The 27650-nt window shown below is 42.8% G+C and overlaps 1 protein-coding gene across 1 annotated transcript in view; it reads left to right on the top strand.

Annotated features, from left to right (window-relative positions):
- The window catches only part of WDR88 (WD repeat domain 88), a 33995-nt gene that overhangs the window by 3672 nt on the left and 2673 nt on the right, over positions 1-27650 (top strand). Inside the window, exons 3-8 of the mRNA XM_050922201.1 lie at positions 5624-5712; positions 10692-10755; positions 11295-11433; positions 15129-15258; positions 18179-18363; positions 25198-25280. Coding sequence (XP_050778158.1) covers positions 5624-5712; positions 10692-10755; positions 11295-11433; positions 15129-15258; positions 18179-18363; positions 25198-25280 — 690 coding nt within the window. The remainder of the gene's footprint in view (positions 1-5623; positions 5713-10691; positions 10756-11294; positions 11434-15128; positions 15259-18178; positions 18364-25197; positions 25281-27650) is intronic.

Raw genomic sequence — 27650 nt, 5'->3', positions numbered from 1 at the left:
TTCCATACTTTTAACATATTCTTTGACATTCAGCAGTGTTCCATGTAAGCACCTGGAGATGAATGTTCTTACACACTAGTGAAGGAGAGCTCTACTACAATATTATATAATATGTCAACTCTTTCTGGGAAAAAAACATTCCATTTTGACTTTTTTCAGTGGGAATGTCATCTTGTGCTGCTTTTATAGTGTTAATGAGTTTTTTTCCCTAATTGTCATGTTTTTTCCTCATTAATTGCCTGAACCTAGTCTCTGACTCAACAAAGAACTTATGTATGTAGACCCTATTGACTTCAGTAGGATTTTGACATGCATTTAAAGTGCTGAATAGCTGTGGACTTAAGCACATGCTTAAGAGTTTTGCTGGATCAGCGCTCTAGCTCTTTGAATAAAATACTTCACAACAATGGCTTGTTATACTATTTTTGGTTTCTTTTGATCCGGAGGTTCATTTTGCTCACCATCACATTGTTTGATGCGTACAGTCTTTCTTAGAGAATAGTGGGAATCAAGGATTATGCACTATAGGCACTAGATTTAGCTATCAGCAACGGCGTAATGTTTTTTACACTTTGCATGTGTTGCCTTTTGTTTGCAATGAAGTCGAGTCTATCTGTTCTGATGCCCTTAGCCAGTTTTATGAAGTTGCCCAGGGTTTCCACAAAATTCCAACCAGATTGGTTACAGCAACCAGGGTTACCTGAACTGAGGCACACAGGAACCCTGGCTGATGTGATGTGATGTGAAGGTTATTTATTTCAGTCTGTTCTAAAAGATGGCCCAGATCCTTATTCTTAGATAAGTACTATACCTGACATTCATATGAGCAGCTGACAATTCATTATGCCTGGCATATATGAACTGGTTTGTAACTTGATTCAAACACTTCCTACTGAAGCTGGTATTACGGGATGGTAATGCCTTAATGTTGTGAATACAGGCGGAGAGGCTATGGTGCTATAAAGAGATCTTTAGTGCTGCACTTTTATCCAGATATCATGCTTAGCTTCCATTATGACACGTTAAGAAATTTTCTAATGAACGTTTGGGAACAGATGAAGAACAAAGCTTAACTTGGGGTCAGCTCCGGCATCCACAGTGTTCAGCACTTCCATGGTGTCCAAGAGACTAGACTCATTCCATCTTTAGCTTCTCCCATGAAACAACTGAAGAGCCGCTCCCTTTTTGATAGGTTTCAAAGCAAATAATCATGATTACAATGATGATGTTTAAGAAAATATTTGTAGGAGGCAAGACAGTAAATAAATGTGTCCAACCAAGTGGATCATTAAGATGTTCACAATTTAATGTTGATAATTCCATCACATTGTCAGAACTATATACTCACTCCTCATCCTATCACAGAACTGAAATTTGTAAAGTATAGATTCTTCTATTTTAAGTGAAAACCTATGGTACCAAACTTGCATGTCAAGAGATTTAAATCAAAACAAGAAAATAATAAGGTAATTGCAGAATCTTCCTTAAGTAAACTAGATGGAGGGGACACGTGAAAGCCTGTTCATTGAAAAGAGAATATAATGTATTGAATATTTTTTTCTTCAAGTATGGAAAATTAGTACTGTCTGATGTGACTTGCTTATCTTGGGCATAGTTGTGTAAGAAAATTTTTATCCAGCGCTTCTTGAGATATTTTTTGTCAGGAGCTAAGAGAATCTACCTGAATGTTGAGGGCTTCCTTATAAGCAACACATAAGAGAGACAATGGTTCATTTATCCTGATAACTTCCACTTTGTCAGGACAACTCTGATTTCCTTCTTCTGTAGGAGTAGCTGGGCCAGTTAGGATTCATAAAAGACCAGGTTTGATAACAAAGAGCTAGGGAAACTCTCAGTTCCCTTTGAAGTCTCTGTTTCTTTTGAATGAGTAGGTATCAAATGTGTATCTAAGAAAGTATTTGGAATTCCTCTTGTGACTAGAAAGTATTTCACTGGCAGTGCACACATCCTTTGGAAAACACAAATTAATAAGGCACAGTACACATGATCTAAATCAGTGGTTCTCAACCAGAGGCACATGTACCCTGAAGGTATGCAGAGGTTCTTCCAGTGGGTACATCAATTCATCTAGATATTTGCCTAGTGCAGGGTTTCTCAAACAGCGGTTGCCACTTGTGTAGAGAAAGCCCCTGATGGGACGAGACGGTGTGTTTACCTGCCCAATCCGCAGGTCTGGCTGATTGTGGCTCCCACTGGCCACGGATTGCTGCTCCGGGCCAATGGGAGCTGCTGGAAGCGGTGCGGTTTGAGGGACTTACTGGCCGCTGCTTCCAGCAACTCCCATTGGCCTAGAGCAGATTAGGGTGACCTGAGGTCCTGATTTTATATGGACAGTCCCAATATTTGGGGCTTTGTCTTAATATAGGTGCCTATTATCCCCACACACACCTCCAATCCCAATTTTTCACACTTGCTGTCTGGTCACCCTATGAGAGAGATGTAGGGTGGGGATAGGACATGAAGGGCCTTGAAAGTGAAACAAGTAACTATGTTTGATGCAATAAAGCTAGGAAGATGATTGCAGCAGAATTCTGAATGGATATGAGCAGGGCCAGATTAATGTTATAATAAGAGAGACGTGAGATGGTCTGAGAGCCTGGAGAAATGTTTTGGCTGTGTGGATGGATAGGAAAAGCCGTATTTCAGAGAAGTTATGCAAAAAGAATATGTGTAGCTTGGATGTGAAGGCTAGAGAGGACCTGGTGAAATTGGAGGAGAGGCACTCCAGACAGTGACTGTAACAGTGTGTTTAATGAGGTTAGAGATTAAATGAAGTGGTAGTTGGAGAGGCAAGTGGGATCAAACGTGGTTTCTTTAAGATAGGAGAGACTAAAGCATGCTTGCATAGTAAGAAAAAAGAGAGGAGAGTGAGAAGTCGTGGAGAAGAGAAGGGAGGGGATTAAAGTGTGCACAAGGGAAAGCAGGGAATGGGATGGCATCACGGGGCAATGGAGGGATTGGAGGAGAGCAGACTAGGGGTATGTCTACACTATGGTATTATTCCGATTTTACATAAACCAGTTTTGTAAAACAGATTGTATAAAGTCAAGTGCACATGGCCACACTAAGCACATTAATTCTTTGGTGTGCATCCATGTACAGAGGCTAGCGTCGATTTCTGGAGTGTTGCACTGTGGGTAGCTATCCCGTAGCTATCCCATAGTTCCCGCAGTCTCCCCTGCCCATTGGTATTCTGGGTTGAGATCCCAATGCATGATGGTGCAAAAACAGTGTTGCGGGTGATTCTGGGTAAATGTCATCACTCAATCCTTCCTCCGTGAAAGCAATGGCAGACAATCATTTCGTGCCCTTTTTCCTCTGGATTGCCCTGGCAGATGCCATAGCATGGCAACCCTGGAGCCTGTTTTGCCTTTTGTCACTGTCACCGTATGTGTACTGGATGCTGCTGACAGAGGCGGTACTGCAGAGCTACACAGCAGCATTCATTTGCCTTTGCAAGGTAGCAGAGGTGATTACCATCCCTATTGCACCGTCTGCCATTGTAAATTGGCGATGAGATGACGGTTATCAATCATTTTGTACCGTCTGCTGCTGTCATGGGTGCTCCTGGCTGGCCTTGCTGAGGTCGGCCGGGGGCGCATGGACAAAAATGGGAATGACTCCCCGAGTCATTCTCTTCTTTATGTTTTGTCTAAAAATAGAGTCAGTCCTGCCTAGAATATGGGGCAAGTCTACTAGAGAGCCAGAGAGCACAGCCGCTCCATGTCAGAGCCCCAGAGATCCCACAGAAATGATGAGCTGCATGCCATTCTAGAGGGTGCCCCTGCAACAACCCCACCCATTGCTTCCCTCCTCCCCCAACCCTTCTGGGCAACCGGTGCAATGTCCCCCCATTTGTGTGATGAAGTAATAAAGAATGCAGGAATAAGAAACACTGACTTTTTTTAGTGAGATAAAATGAGGGGAAGGCAGCCTCCAGCTGCTATGATAGTCCAGGCAGGACATTAAAGGGTAGGGGGGAGAGGAGCGCAGCCTCCCACTGCTATGATAGCCCAGGGAGTACAGAATCTTTTCTTTAGACACGAAAGCGGGGGGGGGGGGGGCGCGATGGAGCTCAGGCTCCAGCTGCTATGATGAGGATGGTTACCAAGCATTTTGTACTGTCTGCCAGGAATGACAGGGAGTCATTCCCATTTTTACCCAGGAGCCCCCGGCCGACCTCACCGAGGCCAGCCAGGAGCACTCATGGGCTGATGACAGTTTTCCACCATTTTGTACCGTCTGCCATTAGGAAAGGAAGGGGAGGGGATGCTGCTGTTCAGCGCCATAGCACCGCGTCTACCAGCAGCATGCAGTAGACATACGGTGACATTGAAAACTGGCAAGAAACGATTTTTTTCCCTTTTTTTCACGGGGGGTAGAGGGAGTAAATTGACGAGATATACCCTGAACCACCCCGGACAACGTTTTTGACCCTACAGGCATTGGGAGCTCAGCCAAGAATGCAAATGCTTTTCGGAGACTGCGGGGACTGTGGGATAGCTGGAGTCCTCAGTCCCCCCCGCTCCCTCCATGAGCGTCCATTTGATTCTTTGGCTTTCCGTTACGCTTGTCACACAGCACTGTGCTGTGGACTCTGTATCATAACCTGGAGATTTTTTCAAATGCTTTGTCATTTCGTCTTCTGTAATGGAGCTCTGATAGGACAGATTTGTCTCCCCATACAGCAATCAGATCCAGTATCTCCCATACGGTCCATGCTGGAGCTCTTTTTGGATTTGGGACTGCATCGCCACCCATGCTGATCAGAGCTCCACGCTGGGCAAACAGGAAATGCAATTCAAAAGTTCGCGGGGCTTTTCCTGTCTACCTGGCCAGTGCATCTGAGTTCAGATTGCTTTCCAGAGCAGTCACAATGGTGCACTGTGGGATACCGCCCGGAGGCCAATACCGTCGATTTGCGGCCACACTAACCCTAATCTGACATGGCAATACCAATTTCAGTGCTACTCCTCTCGTCGGGGAGGAGTACAGAAACCAGTTTAAAGAGCCCTTTATATCGATATAAAGGGCCTCGTTGTGTGGACGGGTGCAGAGTTAAATCGGTTTAACGCTGCTAAATTCGGTTTAAACGCATAGTGTGACCAGGCCTAGAAATGTCTGTGAGGGAGAGAAGGAAGAGAAATTTGTATGAGGGAATGAGAAGATGAGCTAAGCAGAGAGGGAAAGTCAAGTTGTGTTTTGTCAATTTCCTCTGGGAAGAAATTTGTGATTCATGGCTCTCATTGTGTTAGGCCCTGTACAAAAAGTGTTCCCTGACTCAGAGAGCTTACAGTGAAAATATAAGAAAAGAGACAACAGGTGGATACAAACAGACAGTGGAGTAAAAGGACATAACGAGACAATATTGGTCAGCATGTCAAGTGGTGGTCTCAGGACCACGTCAGGTCTCACGACACCAATATTGTTAATTGATTTGTGTAACAGGTGAAAGGTCATTTTTTTCATGGATAAAGGTAATAATAATCATTCTGATTCTCAGATGCTACAACTGAGACCAAGTTCACTGATTTAAGATCTTTTATATGTTGTATTTTATCTTTTCAAAGTCATTAATCAAGCTCCTTTGGATTTATTTAAGGATGTTGAAAAAGGTGTTCCTGTTCAAGTCTTTGAAGAAGAACACACAGCTCCCATTTCTGAGTGCAGCTTGACTCCTGATAACAAAAGGTGACCTTTCATTTGTAGTTCATATGTAAGTATAAGTAGAGAGGAGAAAGTGGTGCTATTTGACTGCTAGGTGTTACACTTTTATAGCAAACGAAAAAAAAAACAGAACGAAACTCAGGGCAAATACACTGAGTATTGCTCTGATGCTTCCATATAGATAGATTTTTTAGAGAGGAAATTGAATTAATTTTTTCTAAATACACAGAAATCAGCTCGTTGAAGTACAGAAGTTAAACAAGTACAGATAGAAAAACTAGTTAGCTTATCTTTGACCATTTAATATTACTTCCATAATGCCATAAAATTAATGATTGTTTTGGTGTAAACAGATGTTTGAAATGAGACACACAAGTATTGGAACAGTATTCTGTTGTTATATTTAGAGCAATAGCATTTACAGAAATGACTGTGATGATTACACTACATAGTTAAAGTTCCAGTCTACTCATTCTAAGCTCAGTATTGGTTTCCTCTCTCAAATCCACAAAAAAGGCATTACCTCAAAACTGGTATGTTAGATCTGAGGCCAAAGTAGAATTTTTCTTCCAAATTTGATGTGAATTTGACAAAAGGTTCCTAAATTGAGACCCTACAGAAGTTCACTAGCAGCCAAACTGTGTTTGCCACATTGTAGCAAACTCCTCTGACAGAATGAAGGAGAGAAACTTTGGCCAGGTCTATGCTGTAGACTTGTGTTGGTATAACTATGTCACTAAAGGGTTTGAGAAATCCATACCCTTGAGCAATGTAGTTATTCTGACCTAACCCCCAGTGTAGATAGTGCTATGTCAATGGGAGAGTTTCTCCCATCAACATTGCTATCACCTCTTGAGTACAGCTTCTCCTTACAGTCTTCACTTAAGCACTACAGTGGTGCCAATGCAGCATTTTGATTGTAGACTTACCCATAATTTAGTTTACTGATCTAGCTAAGACTTTGTGTCAGATTGCTAGTTCAAGAATGATTTCAAAAGATATTAACTTGACTGGGAATTTTGCTAGAGATCATCGATTCTAGCAAGCTTACAGCATGTCAGATAACTGCCAGAGACCTATGCTTTCATTTAAAAAAAAAAAAAAAGTCTCTCTTTCTTGCAGACACTTGCCTCATAGTCAGGGCCGGCTCCAGGCACCAAACGACCAAACACATGCTTGGGGTGGCATTTTGGGGCAGGGCAATGCTTGGATATTTTTTTTTTTTGGTTCATTGGGGCAGCGCTGGAGGGTTGTTTTTTTTTTGTTTTGGCATCCCGGCTCTGGGGGAGCGGGGGCTTGGCGCAGCGCTGGGGGGGACAGGGGCTGGCGCAGCGCTGGGGGGACAGGGGCTGGCGCGGTGCTTGGATGGAGGGCAAGGGCACAGCGCTCGGATGGGGGGCGGGCCTTCAGGTGGCATGGCGCTCGGGGTGGGGCTTCGGGCAGTGTGGTGATCGGGGGGCTGGGCTTCGGGCAGCGTGGTGCTCGGGGATGGGCCTGGCGCAGCGCTTGGAGGAGGGGTGGGGGCTTGGGGCAGCGCGGTGCTTGGAGGGGGAGGGGTTTCAGGAAGCATGGCACTCGAGGGGCGGGGTTTTGGCGGTGTGGCACTCGCATGGGAGGGTACGACGGGGCGGTGTTCTTCTTTTTTGCTTGGAGCGGCAAAAATGTTAGAGCCAGCTCTGCTCATAGTGTAATTTCTTTGTTAATAGATATTAGGGGGTTTATTCCTTCACCCTCTCACTTCCCTGGTCCTTCTTGCATGATCAGAGAGCAACAATACCCGAAGTCCAAAGGCGCAAACAATTCGATGTTTATTGGGGTGAACTTCCAGCAAGCATGTTTCCATTTTTCTTCCTTAGTGTCCCCCTTCCCAGCTCTGACACCACAGAGCCTTGCCTGTGTCCCTGTTTCTGTTCCCATCCCCTGTTCCCATTTCCCCCTTTAGCAAAACATGATCCCAATTCCCCCATCCCTGTTCCCATTTCCTCCTCTCTCACATCCTGATTGACTGCAGACTATATAGTAAAACTTGAATTCTGCTTAACTATACCTTAACCAATCATTTTACTGAAATTTAACTAACCAATCTTAACATGTTGTAACATGGTTATTTAACCAATTGTATCCCACCACCTTAACTGGTTTACACCCAACAAAATTGCCTCTGTCTGCTATATAATTAATCACAGAACCAGACAGAGACCATGCAAATAAACATACAAAACAATACAGAAGAGAGGATTTTACAACTACATCTATACAGACATAAGGGTTTTCCAGCTGTGTCTATTGATAAGTGAGTTCTTATGAGACAGATGCTATGAAACTAAGTTTTCTTTTACATCTTCTAGGCTCTTCCCTTTCTCTGGAGGTGATAGATCGGATCACCTTCCTAACAGCCCCAGATTGCCTTATTTTAATATGGCTAAACAAGGCCGCAGACTGTCACAGTAAGAGAAGGCCATTACACAGACAGACAGTGATTTTTGATTCTTTCTTTTATATCTCTATAACTAGCTAAGTGATAAGAATGCACCTAAATTCTTAAAGTATAGGCCTTTGCAGGCAGGCCTGAATATCTATATCGTAACAATATATAAGCGTGGTTTTATATACATTATCTTCAGCAGTATTCAACATTAGATTTTTTCTGTTGTGAGACATCCCCCATGCTCTTTACTCTCCCAGAATAAGAATCATGAGATGATGGTGTCTTTAGAGAATGGAACATTATTTATTTTGTGATTCTGCTTTTTTGAAGAAGGATTCTTCACCATCCACATGGGGCAGAGAAAGTTATTGTATTTACTATGCAGTGCAAGATGTTGTGGAGCTCTTGCCTCCCAGTCTTGAAAGTCACTATCTGAAATGTTTTGGGGCCTGTGAAGTGGGAGCAGGTTCAGCTGGGGGGAATCCCAGAGCCAGCCTAGTCATAAATGTTAAGACGGAGAATTTCCTGAATGACTTGTGCTGGTGGCACAAGACCCAAGAGTGAGGACCCTGCAAAGTGTTATCTTCATAATAAGAAGGTAAGTAATTTCTGTTTGCAGTAATATTAACGAAGTACAGCTTTCCTCACTATTCCCCCGCTAAACCCTTTGTCTTAGTAATTTTTTGTCGTAAATGCCTTAAAATTCTCATCTCAGGACTTCCTTGCCTCTCCCTATTCCAGTCTACACAAAGTGGATGAACTCATCTTGCCTCCTCCTGTTCCAGTTGTATCATCCCCTCCTCGAGTCTCTTCATTGACTTCCTGTCTTTTATTATAGTGAATTCAAACTTCTTTTCCTTACCTTAAAGGTCCAACATAAACTGGCCCCTGCTGTTATGTCTTCTCATTCCCCCTTGTTCTCTATTTTCTTTATCCTCTGCATCTCTTTCTTTTCCTCCCTCTTTTCTGCACTTTCATTCATGCTAGCCCTACACTTGGGACAGTCTCATATCTACAAAGCTCCTTCTCTACTTTCAGATCCTTAAAACTCACTTCTTCCAGGAATTCTTCTGATCTTATTCTCATCAACAGCTTGTCCAACACTGCTTAAAACTTTCTATTTTAGAACCCGATACAATGCACATTAAGGAATGGGAATCTTTCATTTGGCTTCAGTGAGTGTTAGAGCAAGCTCTTCAGGACACACAACTTTTCTAGATTAGACTGTAAACTCTATGTATTTAGAGAGATGTAAAGGTATGCCATTGTATAAATTAATAATTTGTGAACTAGCCTAGGATCATGGGTTTCTTCTGACACTGGAATTTATATATTCCAAAAAGTTCTGTCTTGTCTGTATTGTTTATCAGCATTCTATATCTCTGCAGGCAGCTGTTATAATTTTGTTATCTAATGTCCTGCCATGGACATTAATCAGTACAAGAGCTGTAGAATACACAAACAGTTGAATGTGTAGGTCAAGCAATGTCTCTCGGGGTATTATTCCTGGTATTGCTATCAGTGGAGCATAGTCCAGATCAATTCCAATCAAGTTGGAAGATTGACAAAAAAAATTTAAAGTAGTGAAAAAACTTTGGTCACCACACTTTAAATATGCTAATAGTGCCTTTTGCTGTTGCCGGAGTTTTTGAAGATTGCTAAACAGACAAGCAGAGTTTCATAGTTTGTTGACCTTTATCTGTTTCCAGTCAAAAATAGCATTGATACATATGGCCTTTATGTGTTAGATGATGTCTACTGAAGAACAGAAAATACATTGTCAATTGTCAGAAGATTAATATATGAAATTCCTTGCCATCTAGGTTCCTTTTATTCTTTTAATATATTTTAAATCCATTTTCATGTTGAACTTGTATAAAATGATATTCAGTGACACTGTAATAAATTGGTCAAAAACTGAACAAGTGAAAAGCCATTAGGGTAATAAAGAATAATTATCATGTTCTTTAACATTCAGAATAAATGTATTTCAAATATGTGGGAATGTCTTAGGAAAACCTGTCAGTTTCCAGTAAACTTTATTAAATGGCTTTGTTGTGTAATGTGGCTTTGTATTTGTGCATAGCAAGGTCAGTGGTGTTACGCAGCAATATCAACTCCTGAAAATGCAAATAACTAGCAATGAAGATACTTCACATTCATAACAGCAAACCCACCGTAATTGCTTTACATGCATTTTAAAATTAGTGATAATTAAATAACTTGTAATAGGATGAAATGAAAATGAATAGGCTGTCTGCACTCCAAATTACATAGAAGGCATTCTTTTGTTAATTTCCAGTGCGAAAAATTCCAACTTCTATTTCAAAATTTCCAACTGACTCCTTTTTTTGGCTATAGTTTTTGCAAAAATATAAAAACAAAATATATTTATCTTAAATTGTTGGGAAGTAGGGAGAATACATAATTTAACAGAAAACTGAAGGTGTGTGTTTGTTTGCTTTTCCCCCCACAAAGACAAATTTGTATTGTTTCTACACTAACAGCATTTTAAGTCTGAGTTCTTTCAATGAAAATGTTGATTGTTGTTTTTGTTAATATGCTTAATTTTTAGAGTTATAACATCATCATATGATAAAACAGTAAAGGCTTGGGATATGGAAACAGGAAAAATGCTTGTATGTATTGATTTTTTCAATGAGTTTAGCTTTTAGCAGAAATTGGTAACATTATCAAATTCATAAAGATTTTTAAATTGGAGGTACAATAAAAAATGCAATTCTCACATTGGTCAATAATGTGATCTAGTTGGAGTCTGTAGGTTCGGCTGTGAGAGCGATTAACTGTGTGACCTAGGGCAAATGAATTTCTTGATATGCCTCAGTTACCTCATCTGTAAAATAATATAAGAATGATTAGCTACCCCACCCAGAAAGCTACCTTGCGGTTGAATTCATTTAATATTTCTGGCCAATTTTATGACCTCAGCTGGCCGGTGCTATCTAATTTTAAATTTCCTGCTAATGCAAAATATTAAGTAGGTTTTAAAAAATTGAAATACTGTAAACGCACATCTATCAGAGTTCATTAAAATATCAAACAGTAGCAAAAACTATTCCTTCTGAGCCTGTTTACTGATTATAGAAGAACTGATAAGAAACTGTCATAACTAATCCCAAAAAGCATGACTTTCAAAACAGTTTATTTTCTTCTTCAGTGGACTGTAGACCAAGAAGGCCTTGTAACTTCATGTAATATTTCATGTGATGGTAAATATGTGGTATCTGGCTTGGACATGGAAAATGCTATATGTGTTACTGATGCAGTAAATGCCACAACGGTGGCATATGTCCAAGGTAAGACTTTAAAACTTCACATTGTTTAGTTCCGTTCTTGAGTCTTGCATCTGATGAGATAATTTTTGATTGCATAAAGAAAGTCATAATAACTAGATTAATATTAAATTCAAGACCTGTTGGATTCAAACAATCTTTTGTGAGGTTGGGAAACAAACCAATGTGTGAAGAGGGGAAGCAGAATTTAAGACGACATATCACAGACATGCCTTCCACGTGGCAGTGAATATGGAACATCAGGATTTAATTTCTGTAGGATGTTTTTGTCCAGTCACACTTTGTTCAGCTTTGTCAATGCGTATTCAAATGAGTGTGTGCAAGAATCTTAACCATATATGTTGGTTAGCATTTTGCATCTCACCCTTCCTTTTCTCCCATCTTTTTCCTCTCCTTTTGAAGTGTTTGTTTTCTGTAATAGACTCCTCAGAGGATTTTTAATTCTAGATTTTTTCAGGATCACTAGATTGGTGTTGTCTGGTGTGAGTGCTGAATTTGAGATGCACTGATGATGGAATTTATCCCAGTTCACTAGGACTGGTTAAGCTTCCTGCATTACAATAGGCCCATGTAATCCCCTGAGTCTGCACAAGCCTTATGCGCTCTTTAAATGGTGTAGAGGGTCTTGGATGGGCTCTGTGCATTCTGGGTAAGTTGTATCCCAAGTCTAGTGACATGAGTTAATATTTCCTTTTGTTTTCTTCCCAAAACCTCTGAGATCGCTACTATGCTATCATAAAAGCATCAGGAACTGGAGGAAGATGGGATAAGAGAGAGATCAGTGGTAATATGGTGCATAGATAAACATGTAAGACTGAATTCCAGTGGTTGCTTTGCAGTAACCAAGAAGGCTTGTGTGTTTTCTCTCCGTATGTACATAAACGTATTGTCTTGTCAAATTAAACTAACTACAATTATTTGTTACAAATATCACTTTAGATTGTTACAGTTTTGAACAATCTAATTTACTTTTCACAATTTATTCAATTTTTCTTTTTTAAAAATTTCGTCTCTTTGGCCTGTAAAAAATCAACTATTTAATATCACTTTGCTTTATAGTCAGTTTCTGGTTTTCATAAATTGGCACAGTAACACATATTTGGGATGCAAACGCTGCAAGGGCATGTTTATTTGATTTAAAATAATATTTCCGTGACTTTGTGTTTGTTTTTAAAAAGTTCATGGAAAAACTTTTATTTGTCTTAGACATTGTAAGAACTTGTTTCTATAAAAACTATGTTGTGGACCAAAATTAGCCTGACAGTGGTTTTGATTTTTACGCACAATTCCCCTTTGAAAGCAATTTCAGTGCTGAGACCGCAGTCCAGAAAAGCACATCAGCACATGTTTAAGGACTTGATTCTTGGATATGCAGAGCACCTTCAACTCCATTGAAGCCTTTGATAGGAAGTATTTACAAAGATAATTGTTTTACTATGTGTCATAAAGTTTTACTGTGTGTCATGAAGTTCTACTTGCGCCATGTTTACACGTTCTCATTGCAGAATAGCTGACAACTAATATAACAAATATGAGTCAATATTTTCATAATAGCATTTCACTTTGGTAATATGTTGATAGTAAATATAAGATTTATATTTGCTCGTCTACAGTTTCATAGGATTGTATCAGGGTTCCCTCTCCACTCTGAACTCTGGGGTAGAGATGTGGGAACCCACATGAAAGACCCCTTAGCTTATTTCTACCAGCTTAGGTTAAAAAATTCCCCAAGGCACAAATTCTTCCTTGTCCTTGGACAGTATTGCTGCCACCACCACCAAGTGAGTTAGACAAAGATTCAGGAAAGGGACCACTTGGAGTTCCTGTTTCCACAAAATATCCCCCCAAGCCCCTTCACTCCCCTTCATGGAGAGGCTCGAGAATAATATACCAACTGATAGGTTAACAAAATGAGCACAGACCAAATTCCTGGGTTTTAGGACACTAAAAATCAATCAGGTTCTTAAAAGAAGAACTTTATTATAAAGAAAAAAGTAAAGGAATCACATCTGCAAAATCAGGATGGAAGGTAACTTTGCAGGGTAATAAAAGATTTAAAACACAGAGGACTCCCCTCTGGATTTAACTTTACAGTTACAAAAAAACAGGAATAAAACTCCCTCTTAGCATAGGGAAAATTCACAAGCTAAAACAAAAGATAATCTAACGCATTTCCTTGCTTTACTTACAATTATTGTAATTTTAGATGCTTATTTCAGGTAGGGTTTTAGGAGAGGTTTTTTTCCTGTCTGGTTCCTCTCTCTGTCCCGAGAGAGAGCGCACAAAGAGAGCACAAACAAAACCTCCCCGCACAGATTTGAAAGGATCTTCTTCCCTTATTGGTCCTTTTTGTCAGGTGCCAACCAGGTTATTTGAGCTTTTTAACCTTACAGGTAAAGAAGGGATTTTATGCTACCCTTAGCTGTACATTTATCAGAGACTGCTTAATGAATCGTTCTATTGTATGATAAATTTCAGTCTAGTATAATTATCCCTTCAAATCCGTGAGGAATGCATGTCATCAAATTAAATCAGATAATATCTGCAAGATTATTGCTTACCTTTTTACTTCAAAATTTCCTTTTGTCTTAGATATAGGCTCTTAATCCTTCTCTCACGTAGTGACAGCACCACAACACCCTTTTCTCTGCTTGGAGAATAAGATAGCTGCTGTCTACACTATTCCTCAGATTAGCCAAAAATCAGTGCTTAAGGAACAAAGTGTTGTGCCCTCCTCTAAAGAACTAGCATATCAACTTCATGACCTGCCAGGGGTTGCAAGTTTGGATGGCTTGCATATAATCTAATTCACTTCTTTCACAGGCAGTTAGCCAGAATGGCTTAGCAGAGAGAGTTATCTGAAGTCATCAGTGACTATTTTGACATGACATTCTTTCTAGGATATTTAAAAGAATTGTTATAAATTACCAATTAAAATCAGTTTGGAGTACATGTCATGAAATAATGTATTTTTTAAATATGATGTTTGTGCGGGATTCTCACTCTTGGACTCCAGCTCCCTAGTGTAAAATAGGAGGAACTATCTCCCCAAGGTCTGATGGTTTTTAAGACTAAAGGTTAGTGGTAAAAGGTAGGGAATCCAAGGCACCACTTCCACTGTTGTTTCATGCCCAAAGTTTATATTGCTTGTTCACGTTATTGTTATTGGACTTGTTCTTGTTGCCTGTTGAGGTTGTTGTTTTGGGGTATTCCTAGAGCTGCTTACTCCTCACGAATTAGAATCTTGGCTAGAAGATATCATTAGAGAAGGGGGAATACTGATTCTTATTCACTCAACCTACTTACCTCCTCTCAGAGTTCAGAAGGGAATTTTTTCTTACTTTTGATATTTTATTGTGCTACCTTTTGCCAGCTTACATTTTCCAACATTTGTTTGTTTTGTTATTGGCTAATTTTTGTTTGTTTTTTCCCCTTCATTTCCTACTTAATCAGGACTGGATGGTTTGAAGGGCAGTAAGTTAGTTCAGGTGTTTTGTATGACACCAGTTGGGGAGGAAGGGGGGATTGTGTTCCTACTCACTGCCCTTGGTGGGGAAAAAAAAACATCAAGAGTTTAAGGAGTTCTGCCTTTCTTGAACTACAGAGCTGAGACCCAGATGTGAGAATCCTGAAAATAGCATCTTCAAGGAAGCAGAATTACAAGGTAGGTAATATTCTTGTTTTGGTTTTTATTATAGGTCATCACAGAAGCACAATCACAAAATGTTGTTTTGACCCTGATAACGAGAGAGTCTCTTCAGTATCATCTGATAAGACCATCAAGCTTTGGGATATTATAGCACAATCTACCACTATCACAATTGATGAGTAAGAAAAAATAGTATATCTATATTAGGCAAGATTTATATGTACTTTTAAAAAGTATCAGAGAAATTTGTGTTACAACTTATACTGGGAAAATGAGCAGTAATTATGTAACCAAATAGCATAATACACATGGAAAGGCTGAATAACCTACCATCTAAATACACATGTAAGTGGGGAATGATCCCGCTATTATGGGGAACTGTCCTGGCTTATACACTACCCCATTGAAATGGGCCTAACGAAAGGATCTGAGTCCTCTCTCCCACTTCCTTTACCCAGAGTCCTGCCTGACCGCAAGGACTCCCCTTCCACTCTCCTGTGTGGCAGAGTCATCGTAACCCCAACAAGACTAGGCCCAGGATTCCTGAGGGGCTCAACCCCCAACCTTGTTGTGGTCACTTAGGGCAGGGGCTAGGGTGTCCCCACTCTAGGGTGCTCTCTCTGCACTGGACGCTTCCCTGACTCACTGATCATTACATACAGTTCAAAGCAAATACAATTTATTACGCAGCAATCAATTTTTAAAAATAAGGAAAAAATGGGAAAGGCTCAAGGAAAACATATAACGCTGCTCTGTGGCATGGGAACATCACAACCAGCACTCTCTGGAATGTAAGGGAAATTCAGTCTGTTCCTCACAAGTCCCAGGCCCCTTCTGAGCCCCTGGTTGTGCTGTAGGGATGGTGTGGGCCACACTCTCAGGCTTTAGGTGGCAGGACCCTTCTTCCCAGCGTAGCCCCCACCCTGTCAGGGTTACGATCCCCCTTCAAGTCTGACCTGCAAGGCCTCTTGGCTGGGGGTGTCTCCCTGCACTGGGCCTGCTGGCCAGGGTCGCCCTTGCTCTCCCTAGCCGCTCACTGCACTTGGCTGTGGACTGCTCCAGCCCCAGCTCCACTCTGCCTCAGCACTCCTGCTGCTGCTGCTGCTCTGTCTCCAGCTCTCTGGGCTGCTTCGCTGGCCCCATTGCCTCTGGTTACTGCAGCTCTCCTCCCAGCATAGGTCTGCACTTTGGGCTGCTTTTGTGACTCTGCTCCCAGCACTGGCCTGCTTCCTGGGCTGTTTTTCTGGCACAGCTCTGCTGCCCAGCTCAGCTTGGGCTCCTGCATTCTCCTTAGCTTGGTCCCATGCTGTCGACCCAGGCAATTCCAATTCACCAGGAGGACGGACTCCCCTGGCCTCCTGACTCCCTGATTAGCTTCCCTGTCCTGTCAGTCAAGCCGACCTGGAGCATTGGCCTCTCCCCATTGTTCCTGGGGACTGTCAGTCTCAGGATCCTGATTTCCCATCGACCCTTCCCCTTTCTTTTGGTACTGGGAGCTAGCCAACCAAAACACCCCCACTGAGTTTTAGTAAGGGGACAATTGTTCACTTACACAAGAAAAGGTTAAATAATATGCTATATACAAGCTTCTTGATGTGAATGATAGATGAGTTGCATCTGTAAGCATTAACTAAAGCTAATCATAGTTTATAGAACAATAGCATGGGGAATGTGCTGTTGAACTGGAAGCTAGTTACTGATGTTTCTCAGGACTAGCAACGCTGGATAATAACATTAACAAATGTGAAGAAGATGAAACACCATTTAGCATGGTTTGGGTCTCAAAAAGGACTGCAAAATGGAACATATACATAGTACAGGATATATTTTTGGAGAAGGATAGGTTTTGATCTGAGTGTGGAATCAGAGTAAAATTATCTGGAGAGAAAACTCACAGCTGGTAATTCACAATCTAGAGTTGATGGCTTATGAATCTGAAACTCAGGTGGAACCAAAAGGTCAAATCTTGAGAGGTTCAAACTGTCCCTTCATCATTCTGAGGTAAATAGATTGACTTCTGTGCACTGGCTGGAGGCATTTCAGATGAGAACATAACACCTGACATCCATTCTGATCATAGTGACTGTCAAGTTCCTATAGCACTATTCTTAATATTAGGGATTTCCCTAATATCCAGGCCACCTTTCTGTTGCTGAGTGTGTTGCTGCATTTTATGGGTGTATGTGCATGTATCCTGATCCTGAGAGAAGCTCCCACAACTTCCACTGAAGTCAATAATACATGAAAATCCTTATATAAAGATAGAATGCTATTGTCTGTGTAAGAAGGGAGTATGCAACAAATGAAGGTATCAGATGCGCTACTGAAAAACATTAACAATGGCGTTAAACAAATTCAATGGTTCTGGTTTTAAATCATAAAAGCATTTATCATAAATTGTATAAAAAAGTACTATTAAAGTTACCCTTAAAAGGATTAGGAATTTACTTAGAATGGGAGACACAGAGCTGGAACATTTTACTAATCCTTCTTTTAAATTGCAATGGATATAGCATTGTTTCCTGCAGAGATGCTTGTAATCCCTTCCCCATTGCGAATTGCAGGAATTGCTAAAGTCCTGTCAGGTTCTGGAACTTTGAGATTTCTTTCGTGAAATCCACTCCCTGTTCTCAAAATTTGAGTTCATTCTAGAATTCAAATCACTATATAGTTTCATGACATATATAGAGAGAAAGATTGATACTATTTATTTGAAGGCATCCATAGCTCATCCTTCAATGTAGGCTTTTAATTAAACTTGTGTGTAGTGTAGTAATCAGAGGATTTTTTGTTACCGTGTGGGTGACAAGAAGCAGGTGATAAGCTGTACTTAAAACTTGGTTAGTACTCAATCCTGTGAGATGTTAAACACTCTGACCGCATCCAGAAAAGCACTTAATCACATGCTTAACCTTTGGCAAATGAGAAGTCCCAGTGACTTTTACAGAACTACTCAGATGATAAAAGCTAAGAATGTGCTTAAGTGCTTCACTAGATGGGGCCAGAGTGCTCAGACCTTGCAAGATCAAGCCCTTACAGCATTCTAATGGCTTTGAAAATCACAGTATCCTGGTACAGTCATTTTCACTTGTATTTCAGGGCACACACCAATGTCATCTCAGACTGCTGCTTCACCATAGATGGTCATTACTTGTGCACAGCATCTTGGGACAAAACCTTAAAAATATGGGATATAAAAACAGGGGAGTTTCGTTATCATGGACCTATTTGTTTGAACCAAGGTCATGAAGGTTCTGTTAGTTCCTGTGTTTTTAGCAAAGATGGTGAGTTATGTTAAATACCATTATACATGTATATACATGTAGGTCATTTCAGATAAGTCACATGCCAACCATATGACTAATTTATTTCTCAATTCCAAAATTAAATGTTTTTCATTCTGATTAAATGGCTATACACATAATGTAACTAAATTGAAATTGATGGTCTGTATTTTGCTTTACTCAGACATCTGAAATGCTGCTTAATTGATATAATCAAAGATTTTCTGTAAAAAGATCATGATTGAGAGAATATAGTAGAAACAAACTACTGAGCCACCTAATGGACTGAACGCTTGCTATTACCCACCTGGTAATGGTTGTAAGGCACTCTGAAAATATAAAGCACTATATACAGTATAAGGATATATATTATTATTGTTAAGCATATTGAATGAGAGAGAGGATGTCACTGTATCTTTAGTCAGTACCTCCAGGAGTAAAGTTTCTGCATGGTTCAATTAACATTTTCCAATAATGTGATATTTCAAAAAAACATCTTTGTGGTATTTTGTGAGATACAGTAGAAGAGCACTATGACTCCTCTGTATAAAATGGTTGATATTTTAAGACTTTTGTATCCCAGGTAATAACTGTGTCCTGGACTAAATAATCTCTGAAGCTGAAGCTTAGATGTTAATTTGCCTGTGATAGTGCTATTGCAGAGTTAATGAAAACACCATCAACTTGTTATATTGAAATGGCATCTAGCTTCTTTGCTGTGCTTGGCTACTACAAATCTTCATGCCTTGATTGGCTCTCAGAACTTCCCATCTTTATACCCAGAACAAACATGGCCTTTTAAAGTACTGACCCCTCTTCACCTTGTGATCCCATCTAAACCCAGTCTTCTCAGTTTGGTGACTTCAATCCTAAACTACACACTTGGGGGGGGGGGGGGAGGGGAATTCTGGGAATGAAAACGTTGAAGGTGGTAGTACTAAGTAGTTTGGCAGTAGCATTCATAGGGATGGTAGCTAACTTGCAGATAGGCCTCTGAATATTGGTGTTTGGAAGTATCACCTCTGATTCAAAAATCTTTATTGTGGTTGATTCTGTTCAAAGCTAATCTGATAGGGAGATCATTACAAGAAAGTTTTCTTGACATTTTCCAACTAGCTCTGCCTCATGTTAGAAGAATATGCTCTAGTTTGGAGTTAAGGAAATAGATTTGCCTCAGGAAAGGTTTTGGAGAAGCTCCTAGTGCAGGGGTGGACAAACTTTTTGGCCCGAGGGCCACATCTGGGTGGGGAAATTGCTCGCAGGGCCATGAATGTAGGGCTGGGGTAGGGGGTTGGGGTGCAAGAGGGAGTGCAGTGTGCAGAAAGGGACTTGGGGCAAGGGGTTGGGGCAGAGGAGGGATGTGGGGTGTATGCAGGGGCTTGGGAAAGGGAGTTGGGGTGCAGAAGGGGGTGCACAGTGTGGGAGGGGGTTGGGGTGCAGGAGGAGTTTGGGGTGCGGGCTCCAGCCCAGTGCCGCTTACCTGGAGCAGCTCGGGGGTGGCAGTAGCGCACTCCGGTGCCAGGGCAGGCTCCCGGCCTGGCCCTGCGCTGCTCCCGGCACCATGTCCCTGCGGCCCTTGGGGAGGGGGGCCAGAGGGCTCTGAGTGCTGCCCTTGCATGTGGGTATTTCCCCTGAAGCTCCCATTGGCCGCGGTTCCTTGTTCCCAGCCTATGGGAGCTTCGGGGGCGGTACCCACAGGCAAGGGCAGTGAGCAAAGCCCTCTGCCCCCCCTTCCCCTAGGGGTTGCAGGGATGTGGTGCTGGACGCTCACTGGAGCAGCGCAGGGCCCTCGGGAGCACGGGGATGGCAGTCCGTCATAGTTTGCCCACCTCTGTCCTAGTGAATGAAGTGGATTTTAGCCACTGGTTCTCAACTGCAGCAAGTACTAAACTTACCAGTAAAAGAAAAGCTATAGTAATGAATAAATGTAGTTGTTTTGCTAGCCAAAGCTTAGTAATTTTAAAAATAACTTTTTGCTATTTTAACTTTTTTTAAATAAAATGTCTCATCAAGTTTCATGTCATCAGCATTTTCTTTTACTTTGTAAGCTCCGTTGTATTTTTGATAACAATTTTATGCCTATGTTTATACTCATTTAAAAAATCCAGGGACTTTCATTACCTTATAGATTCATAGTTTCTAGGACTGGAAGGGACCTCGAGAGCTCATCAAGTCCAGTCCCCTGCCCTCATGGCAGGACCAAATACTGTCTAGACCATCCCTGATAGACGTTTATCTAACCTACTCTTAAATATCTCCAGAGATGGAGATTCCACAAACTCCCTAGGCAATTTATTCCAGTGTTTAACCACCCTGACAGTTAGGAACTTTTTCCTAATGTCCAATCTAAACCTCCCTTGCTGCAGTTTAAGCCCATTGCTTCTTGTTCTATCCTTAGGCCATGGCTACACTTACAGTTCTGCAGCGCTGGTAGTTACAGCTGTGTTCGTACAGCTGTGTAGGGCCAGCGCTGCAGTGTGGCCACACTGACAGCTACCAGCGCTGCAGTGTGGCCACATTTGCAGCACTTGCAGCGCTGTTGGGAGTGGTGCATTGTGGGCAGCTATCCCACAGAGCACCTCGTCCCATTTTGGCGCTGTGGCTTGTGGGAAGGGGAAGGAAGTGTGCGGGTCTTTCCGCTTCCTGTTCGAACGCCCCGTGGTGCTTTGCTACACATTCCAAGCAGTTTGGCGGCATTGTGAGTCTGCAGCGCGATTTTTGAGATTTCTGTTACAAATGGAGCCTGAGCTGCTGAGGACCTTGCTGATGAATGTTGCCAGCACATCACACATGGCAGTGGAGCTATTCCTTCAGCTGCAAAGTGACAGTGAGGAGTCAGACGATGATATTGAAACGCCTGACGCTCAAGGCACTCAATTGCTTGTGGCAGTAAAAGACGTGCTCAGCACCGTGGAACGGCGCCTTTGGGCTCGGGAAACCAGCACTGAGTGGTGGGATCACATCGTCCTACAAGCCTGGGATGACGAGCAGTGGCTGCAGAACTTTCGGATGAGAAAAGCCACTTTCATGGGACTGTGTGCTGAGCTCGCCCCTACCCTGCGGCGCAGGGACACGAGATTGAGAGCTGCCCTGCCAGTGGAGAAGCGGGTGGCTATTGCAATCTGGAAGCTGGCAACTCCAGACAGCTACCGATCGGTGGCGAACCAGTTTGGAGTGGGAAAGTCCACCGTTGGAATGGTGCTGATGCAAGTTTGCACAGCCATTAATTGCACCCTGCTAAGAACTGTGACTCTGGGGAACGTGCAGGACATTGTGGATGGCTTTGCACAAATGGGTTTCCCTAACTGTGGAGGGGCAATAGATAGGACGCATATTCCTATTCTGTCACCACCCCACCTGGCATCAGAGTACGTTAATCGCAAGGGGTATTTCTCCGTGGCTCTGCAAGCGCTTGTGGATCACCGTGGGCGTTTCACTGACATTTACTCAGGATGGCCTGGAAAGGTGCATGATGCATGCATCTTTCGGAACAGTGCCCTGTTCAGGAAGCTAAGGGCCGGGACTTTTTTCCCAGACCGCAAGATCACAGTAGGGGACGTCAAAATGCCCACTGTGATCCTTGGAGACCCCGCTTACCCCTTAATGCCTTGGCTCATGAAACCGTATACAGGGAAGCTTGACAGGAGCAAGGACTGGTTCAGCTACAGGCTGAGCCGGTGCAGAATGACTGTGGAGTGTGCTTTTGGCCATTCGAAAGGCCGCTGGAGGTGTCTTTATGGGAAGCTAGATTTGGGGGAAAGCAGCATCTCTGCTGTTATATCCGCGTGCTGTACCCTCCATAATATTTGTGAAGGGAAAGGTGAAAGATTCAGAGAGGAACAGACCTCTGAGGTTCGACGCCTAGAGGATGACTTTGCACAGCCAGAGAGCAGGGCTACTAGAGAGGCCCAGGAAAGGGCTTCAAGGATTAGGGATGCCTTAAGGGAGCAATTTGATGCTGAGAGCCAACAGTAATGTTTGGTGCCTTTGCTGTGCTCCTTTCTACCTTGGGGTACAGTATTTACCACTTTCTGCAATAATAAAAACTATTGTAAAAGCCATAAAATCCTTTATTCAAAGTACAGTACATAAAAGGCCTGGGGGGTTAGGGTGGTGGACTGTACATTCAGAGGTTTGAATATGTCCTTTTTGGATTGCTGTTCAATGTCTGCTGCACTTCAGGATTACTATGCTGCAGAGTAATAGGGGTGGAGTGCACAGGGTAAGGATTGTAGTTATCAGGGCCGGTAGGTGATCGTACAGGTGTTGGGGGCAGCTGGGGGTAATAAGAAACTGGCTGCTGGAGAAAGGTGTTTTGTGCAAATACTGGGGAACAAGAAAGAGAGCTTTGGGAGGGTTGTGGGTTACCACGGTACAGATCTGCCTGCATGGCTACGAGAGACTCGAAAGAGTCAGTTTGGCGAGCCAGGAGGCTTATCATGTGCTTTGAGTTTTTTTTGGTAGCCAATTCCTTTCTCCTGCTTTGTGTTTGCCTCCACTCATACATTTTCTCTCTCCATTCCTGCGTCTTCCTACTTTCTCTGTTGTAGTGATTCATAACTGCTTTGATCAATTCTTCTTTTGATTTTCGTGGATTTTTTCTCAAGTTCTGCAAGCTACGTGAGGCCGGTGATCCGGCTGCATTAGTCAAGGTTACTAAAAAAAACATAGATAGAAACATGTAATACACAGAGGCTACATTGTTTATTATCACACAGTGAAGGAGTTTGTAGACTTTTTGTAGCATCATTCCCACATACCTAACATAATACAGAGAGGCCAGGGAAGCGAAGGCATGGCGAGCAATGGGGTGAGTGTTTCTGCCCCGACTTCACCTGGGAGGGGGAACTGACTGATGGCTCACTGGGGTTTATCTGCACTGGGTAGAGGAGGTAGCTGGTGGCCTGCACAGGGGACAGTAGGGAACATGAAGCTGTCGAGCTGCTGGCGAGGGGGGGCGGTCCGCGGAACTGCCGGCCTGCAGGGGGGGGGAAGACAGAACGCACAGCGGTGCTGGCTACCTGCTTGAAGGGGGGTGGGGAGACCGGAACGCACTGCGGTGCTGGCTACCTGCTGGAAGGGGGGGGGGTGAGACCGGAATGCACCGCGGTGCTGGCTACCTGCTGGAAGGGGGGTGGGGAGACCGGAACGCACCGCGGTGCTGGCTACCTGCTGGAAGGGCGGGGGGGGGGGGAGACCGGAACGCACCACGGTGCTGGCTACCTGCTGCCGGGGGGGGACGGGGGACCGCGAACCTGGCGCCCTGCACTGAAGTATCCCTAAATTCTCAACAGGGTTTCCTACTGCCAGATATATCACTGCTGCGTGTTACCTGGGAAGAGAAGGAGGGTCTTCTACAGCAATGTGGATTCCGCCCTGGCCCCTATGCAGCTTGCCTGTGTGCAGCCATGGTACCCCCACCCCTCGCTGCACAGTGGATCGGACAAGTTAGCCTGACCAGGACAAGGACCACGGTTGCTCTCCCTATAAACTTGCGAAAGCACATTGCCCACGCTCTGGCTGCAACTTTTCAAGAGATTACCGAGGCCGATTACAGAGACGTGATAGAGCAAATCAATGGGCTATTCCACACTTAGGTATGCATGCAGGCAGCCATAACCCAAACCGTCCTCTCCCAAAACACAAAATCTGCTTACTCCGAGCACGCTCCTCTGCTTCTTCTTCACCAGTAACTTCCCACTGCTGCGACTGGCTAGCCTCCTCCTGGCTTGAGAAGAGCTCCTGGCTGCATGCCTCCTGGGACTCTGGGGTGTCTCCCTCCACCCCAGTAGCCTGACTCTCGGCTTCCTCTACATCTTCCCCCTCTTCTCCCTGCTCTGAACTCTCCATCGTGCTCCTAGGATTGGCAGTGGGGTCACACCCAAGTATGGCATCTAGCTCCTTGTAAAAACGGCAGGTCGTGGGGGCAGCTCCTGAGCCGCGATTTCCCTCACGGGCTTTGCAGTAAGCACTGTGCAGCTCCTTAATTTTTACCTTGCACTGCAACGCGTCCCGTTCATGGCCCCTTATCAGCAAGGACTGTGATATCTGCCCATAGGTATCATAATTTCTCCAGCTGGCGCGCAGCTGTGCTTGCACAGCTTCCTCACCCCAAACACTGATGAGGTCCTGCAGCTCGGAACTGTTCCATGCTGGGGCTTGTCTGGGGCATGGAGGCATGGTCACTGATTGATTGCACTCCACACCTGGCTGAGCAAACAGGAAGGGGATTTTTTAAATTCCCGGGGCATTTAAAGGTGGGGTCAGCTGAGCCCAGGGCAGTGGAGTGTGCAGGATTACCAGAGAGGCTTAAAAGGTATGCTGGGATACCTCCTTATACCCCGGAGGTCAATAAAAGCGCTGGTGGAGTCCACACTTGCTGACCAGCGCTGGATCACCAGCGCTGGAATCGCTACACCCGAGGCTCGACCGGGTGTACAGCCAGCGCTGCAACCAGGGAGTTGCAGCGCTGGCCGTGCTTTGTAAGTGTGGCCACATCCTAAGTTGCAGCACTGTAACCCCCTCACCAGCGCTGCAACTCTCTAGTGTAGCCATGGCCTTAGAAGCTAAGGTGAACAAGTTTTCTCCCTTCTCCTTATGACACCCTTTTAGATACCTGAAAACTGCTATCATGTCTCCTCTCAGTCTTCTCTTTTCCAAACTAAATAAACCCAATTCTTTCAGCCTTTCTTCATACCTTGCTAGAGCATAACAAATACCAGTGCATTATTTAAATTCTGTTAACAGTCTGACTTAAGTCTGGATAGGGCTTGTTCTGTTAGTCTGTATGAAAAAACCCAGAGAAATAATATGGCATCTAATTTTGTATTTTAGCATCTCTTGTAGTGTCTGGAGCATATGACAAAACTATAACTCTGTGGGATGCAGGAGCAGGATATAAAAAGCTAGCGTTAAAGGTACTAAATTCCTATTTGCTCACTAGTTTAGTGAGAAGCTATACAAATGTACAACTAGTATGAGTATTGTGTATCTCTTTTACATTAACTGACGTGTGTGTCTTTTTCTCTCTCTTCCCCACACCCTAACCCTCATAGACATAGACAAGAATCTGTCATGTACTGTATGTGACTTTATTTTCCTGGAGACAATTTATTCTTTTATAATTACCGACTATTTTCTTTGTCAGGTGTGTTATTAACATACTACTAGATTTCTGTCTTACTGCATCAGCTATGTTAGTAACTGCATTGTGTAGAACAGCATATTTACCTTGGAAGATCATGACTTTCCCCCAGTAAGAGACTGGTCAGTGTGTGTATAAATTTAAAAATGCTATACCCCTTTGTATGTATATATGTATCTATATAATATAATGGTCTACATTAAAAAAATGTTAGGTCACAAAGGAGATGCACTCAAAAGTCAGGAAATGCTAAAGTTAAGGTTGTCCTTTCAACTTTAACTCTGCCCCCCCATTCGTATGTATTATAATACATCTTTCGTTAGGGGTGCATGCTTAACCACTCTCTTATTCAGTGTTCGGGGTAGATGGTGCTTAGTAAATGAGTCAGCTCCCAGCTGTGTGATATTTACTTTATCCTCATCGCTCAGCGTTAGCCCTTGTTTCTCATTCACTCCACACAGTACGACTGCCTCATACCTGAGGCAACAAGGTGGTACTTCTGTGGAGGAAGCACATTATGGTCCATGGGAGCTAGTAAGTTTAGTACTTTATGGTACACATTTTCAAAGGCCCTCCAAAATGTACCATTAAAATTTGATTATTGACTTGAAATGACCAGATGTTAACTGTGGACATGATGGATTTTACCTTTTAAGAGTACAGCTCTTAATTTCATGCTCTGACATGATGTCCTTAATCCAGTTTTGGTGACATTAAGATTGGTCTGCTGCCGTGTCCGGTACATTGACTGCCAAAGAAACACACTCCTTGCTTGTGGCAAGTGCAGAATACAGTAGCTGCACAGTTACTGTGGGAGGTCAGAGAGATGCAGGGTATCTGTTGCTCTAGTCACTGCAGTTTGCTGGCTGGCTGGTGCAAGAACTGAGTTTAAGGTTTTATTTTGAATGGTTAGGTGTATCATTTTCAAAAGGCCTCAGAGACAGTGACTGAAACTTACAGGTGCCCTCCTTGTGCTCGGGTTCCCATTTTGGAACTGTAAATGAGAAAAGATCAGTATTATACATCTGAATAAAATTCTGATGACAAAAAACATCAGTGAACTATCTTAATTGCTGAAAAAGACATTTAGCTAAAACATTTACCTTCAGAATTTTGTTTCTTCAGTCCTACTCTTTGTTCATCTCACTTAGAACTGACTCTTTGGTTTTAAAGAACTCACTCTGAACCCAGAATCTAAAATAAGAATTATCCTTCTTGCAAGTGACTGGGTGTGGAAGAGAGCTTGAGAGCACCAACTATCATCGCCACAAGGACTGCTTTGATATGGAAGTTACTGTTATGATCTAGAGTATGATTCAATAAGTCAGTCACTTCCAATGTTATTTAGGTATCTGATATTAATGTCCAATGCATGTGGGTTTTAAAACCTTTCAGTAGAACCTAGCAGTGAATTTAGAATATTAGTGGTGTTGACAGTAAGGCTATTTTTTTGTACCTCTGGCATACTTTTAATCCCATCTTTTCAAATCTGTGTGTGCAAGATGTGCTTGTATTATTTACACATGCAGGTACTATGACTGTATGCACAATAATAGTAATTTTACATGCAATTTTGTAAAGTTTGGCCACAATATGCATAAAGTTGGGCCATGTTATTGGTTTGATGGAGGTTGGGTAAAAATTCATTGAAGCTGGTGGGTGTGATAGCTGCCATTCATTCAGGATAAATCTAAGGAGCAGTTAAGCTCCTTTTTGGAGTAAGATAGTTGAAACAATAGGAGCACCACCCCAAAACATAGGTCAAATGCAAGGCTAGTCAGGAGCTGAGCTATGTGGGAGGAGAGTATGGGGAGAAGGGTGGATCTCTGGGTATTGTTTGATGTAGATGTGCACATCTGTGGGCAGAAGCAGGCAGAGAGAAGCAGCCAAAAAGCCAAGCAAACAGCAAGAGAAGCCCTGGAAATGTTGCTGGGAAAGAAAGCAAGGAGAGGAAGTTTATTGGGTAGAGTGCAAGCTGAAAAGAAGCTTTGAACACAGAGCAAAGAAACTGTCTCCTGTTGTTTGATACCCACTGTGTTCAGGGAAATAAGGACTTTGTGAACATGCTTTGTAAATGAAAACGATTGCATCAAAGAAATACATGACTCTAAAATGGCAAATTTACCATATATCCTACTAAATA

Source organism: Gopherus flavomarginatus, chromosome 14 (genome assembly GCF_025201925.1).
Source record: "Gopherus flavomarginatus isolate rGopFla2 chromosome 14, rGopFla2.mat.asm, whole genome shotgun sequence".
NCBI lineage: Eukaryota > Metazoa > Chordata > Testudines > Testudinidae > Gopherus > Gopherus flavomarginatus.
Note: the sequence above shows the minus strand (reverse complement) of the source record. Positions and strands in the feature narration are given on the sequence as shown.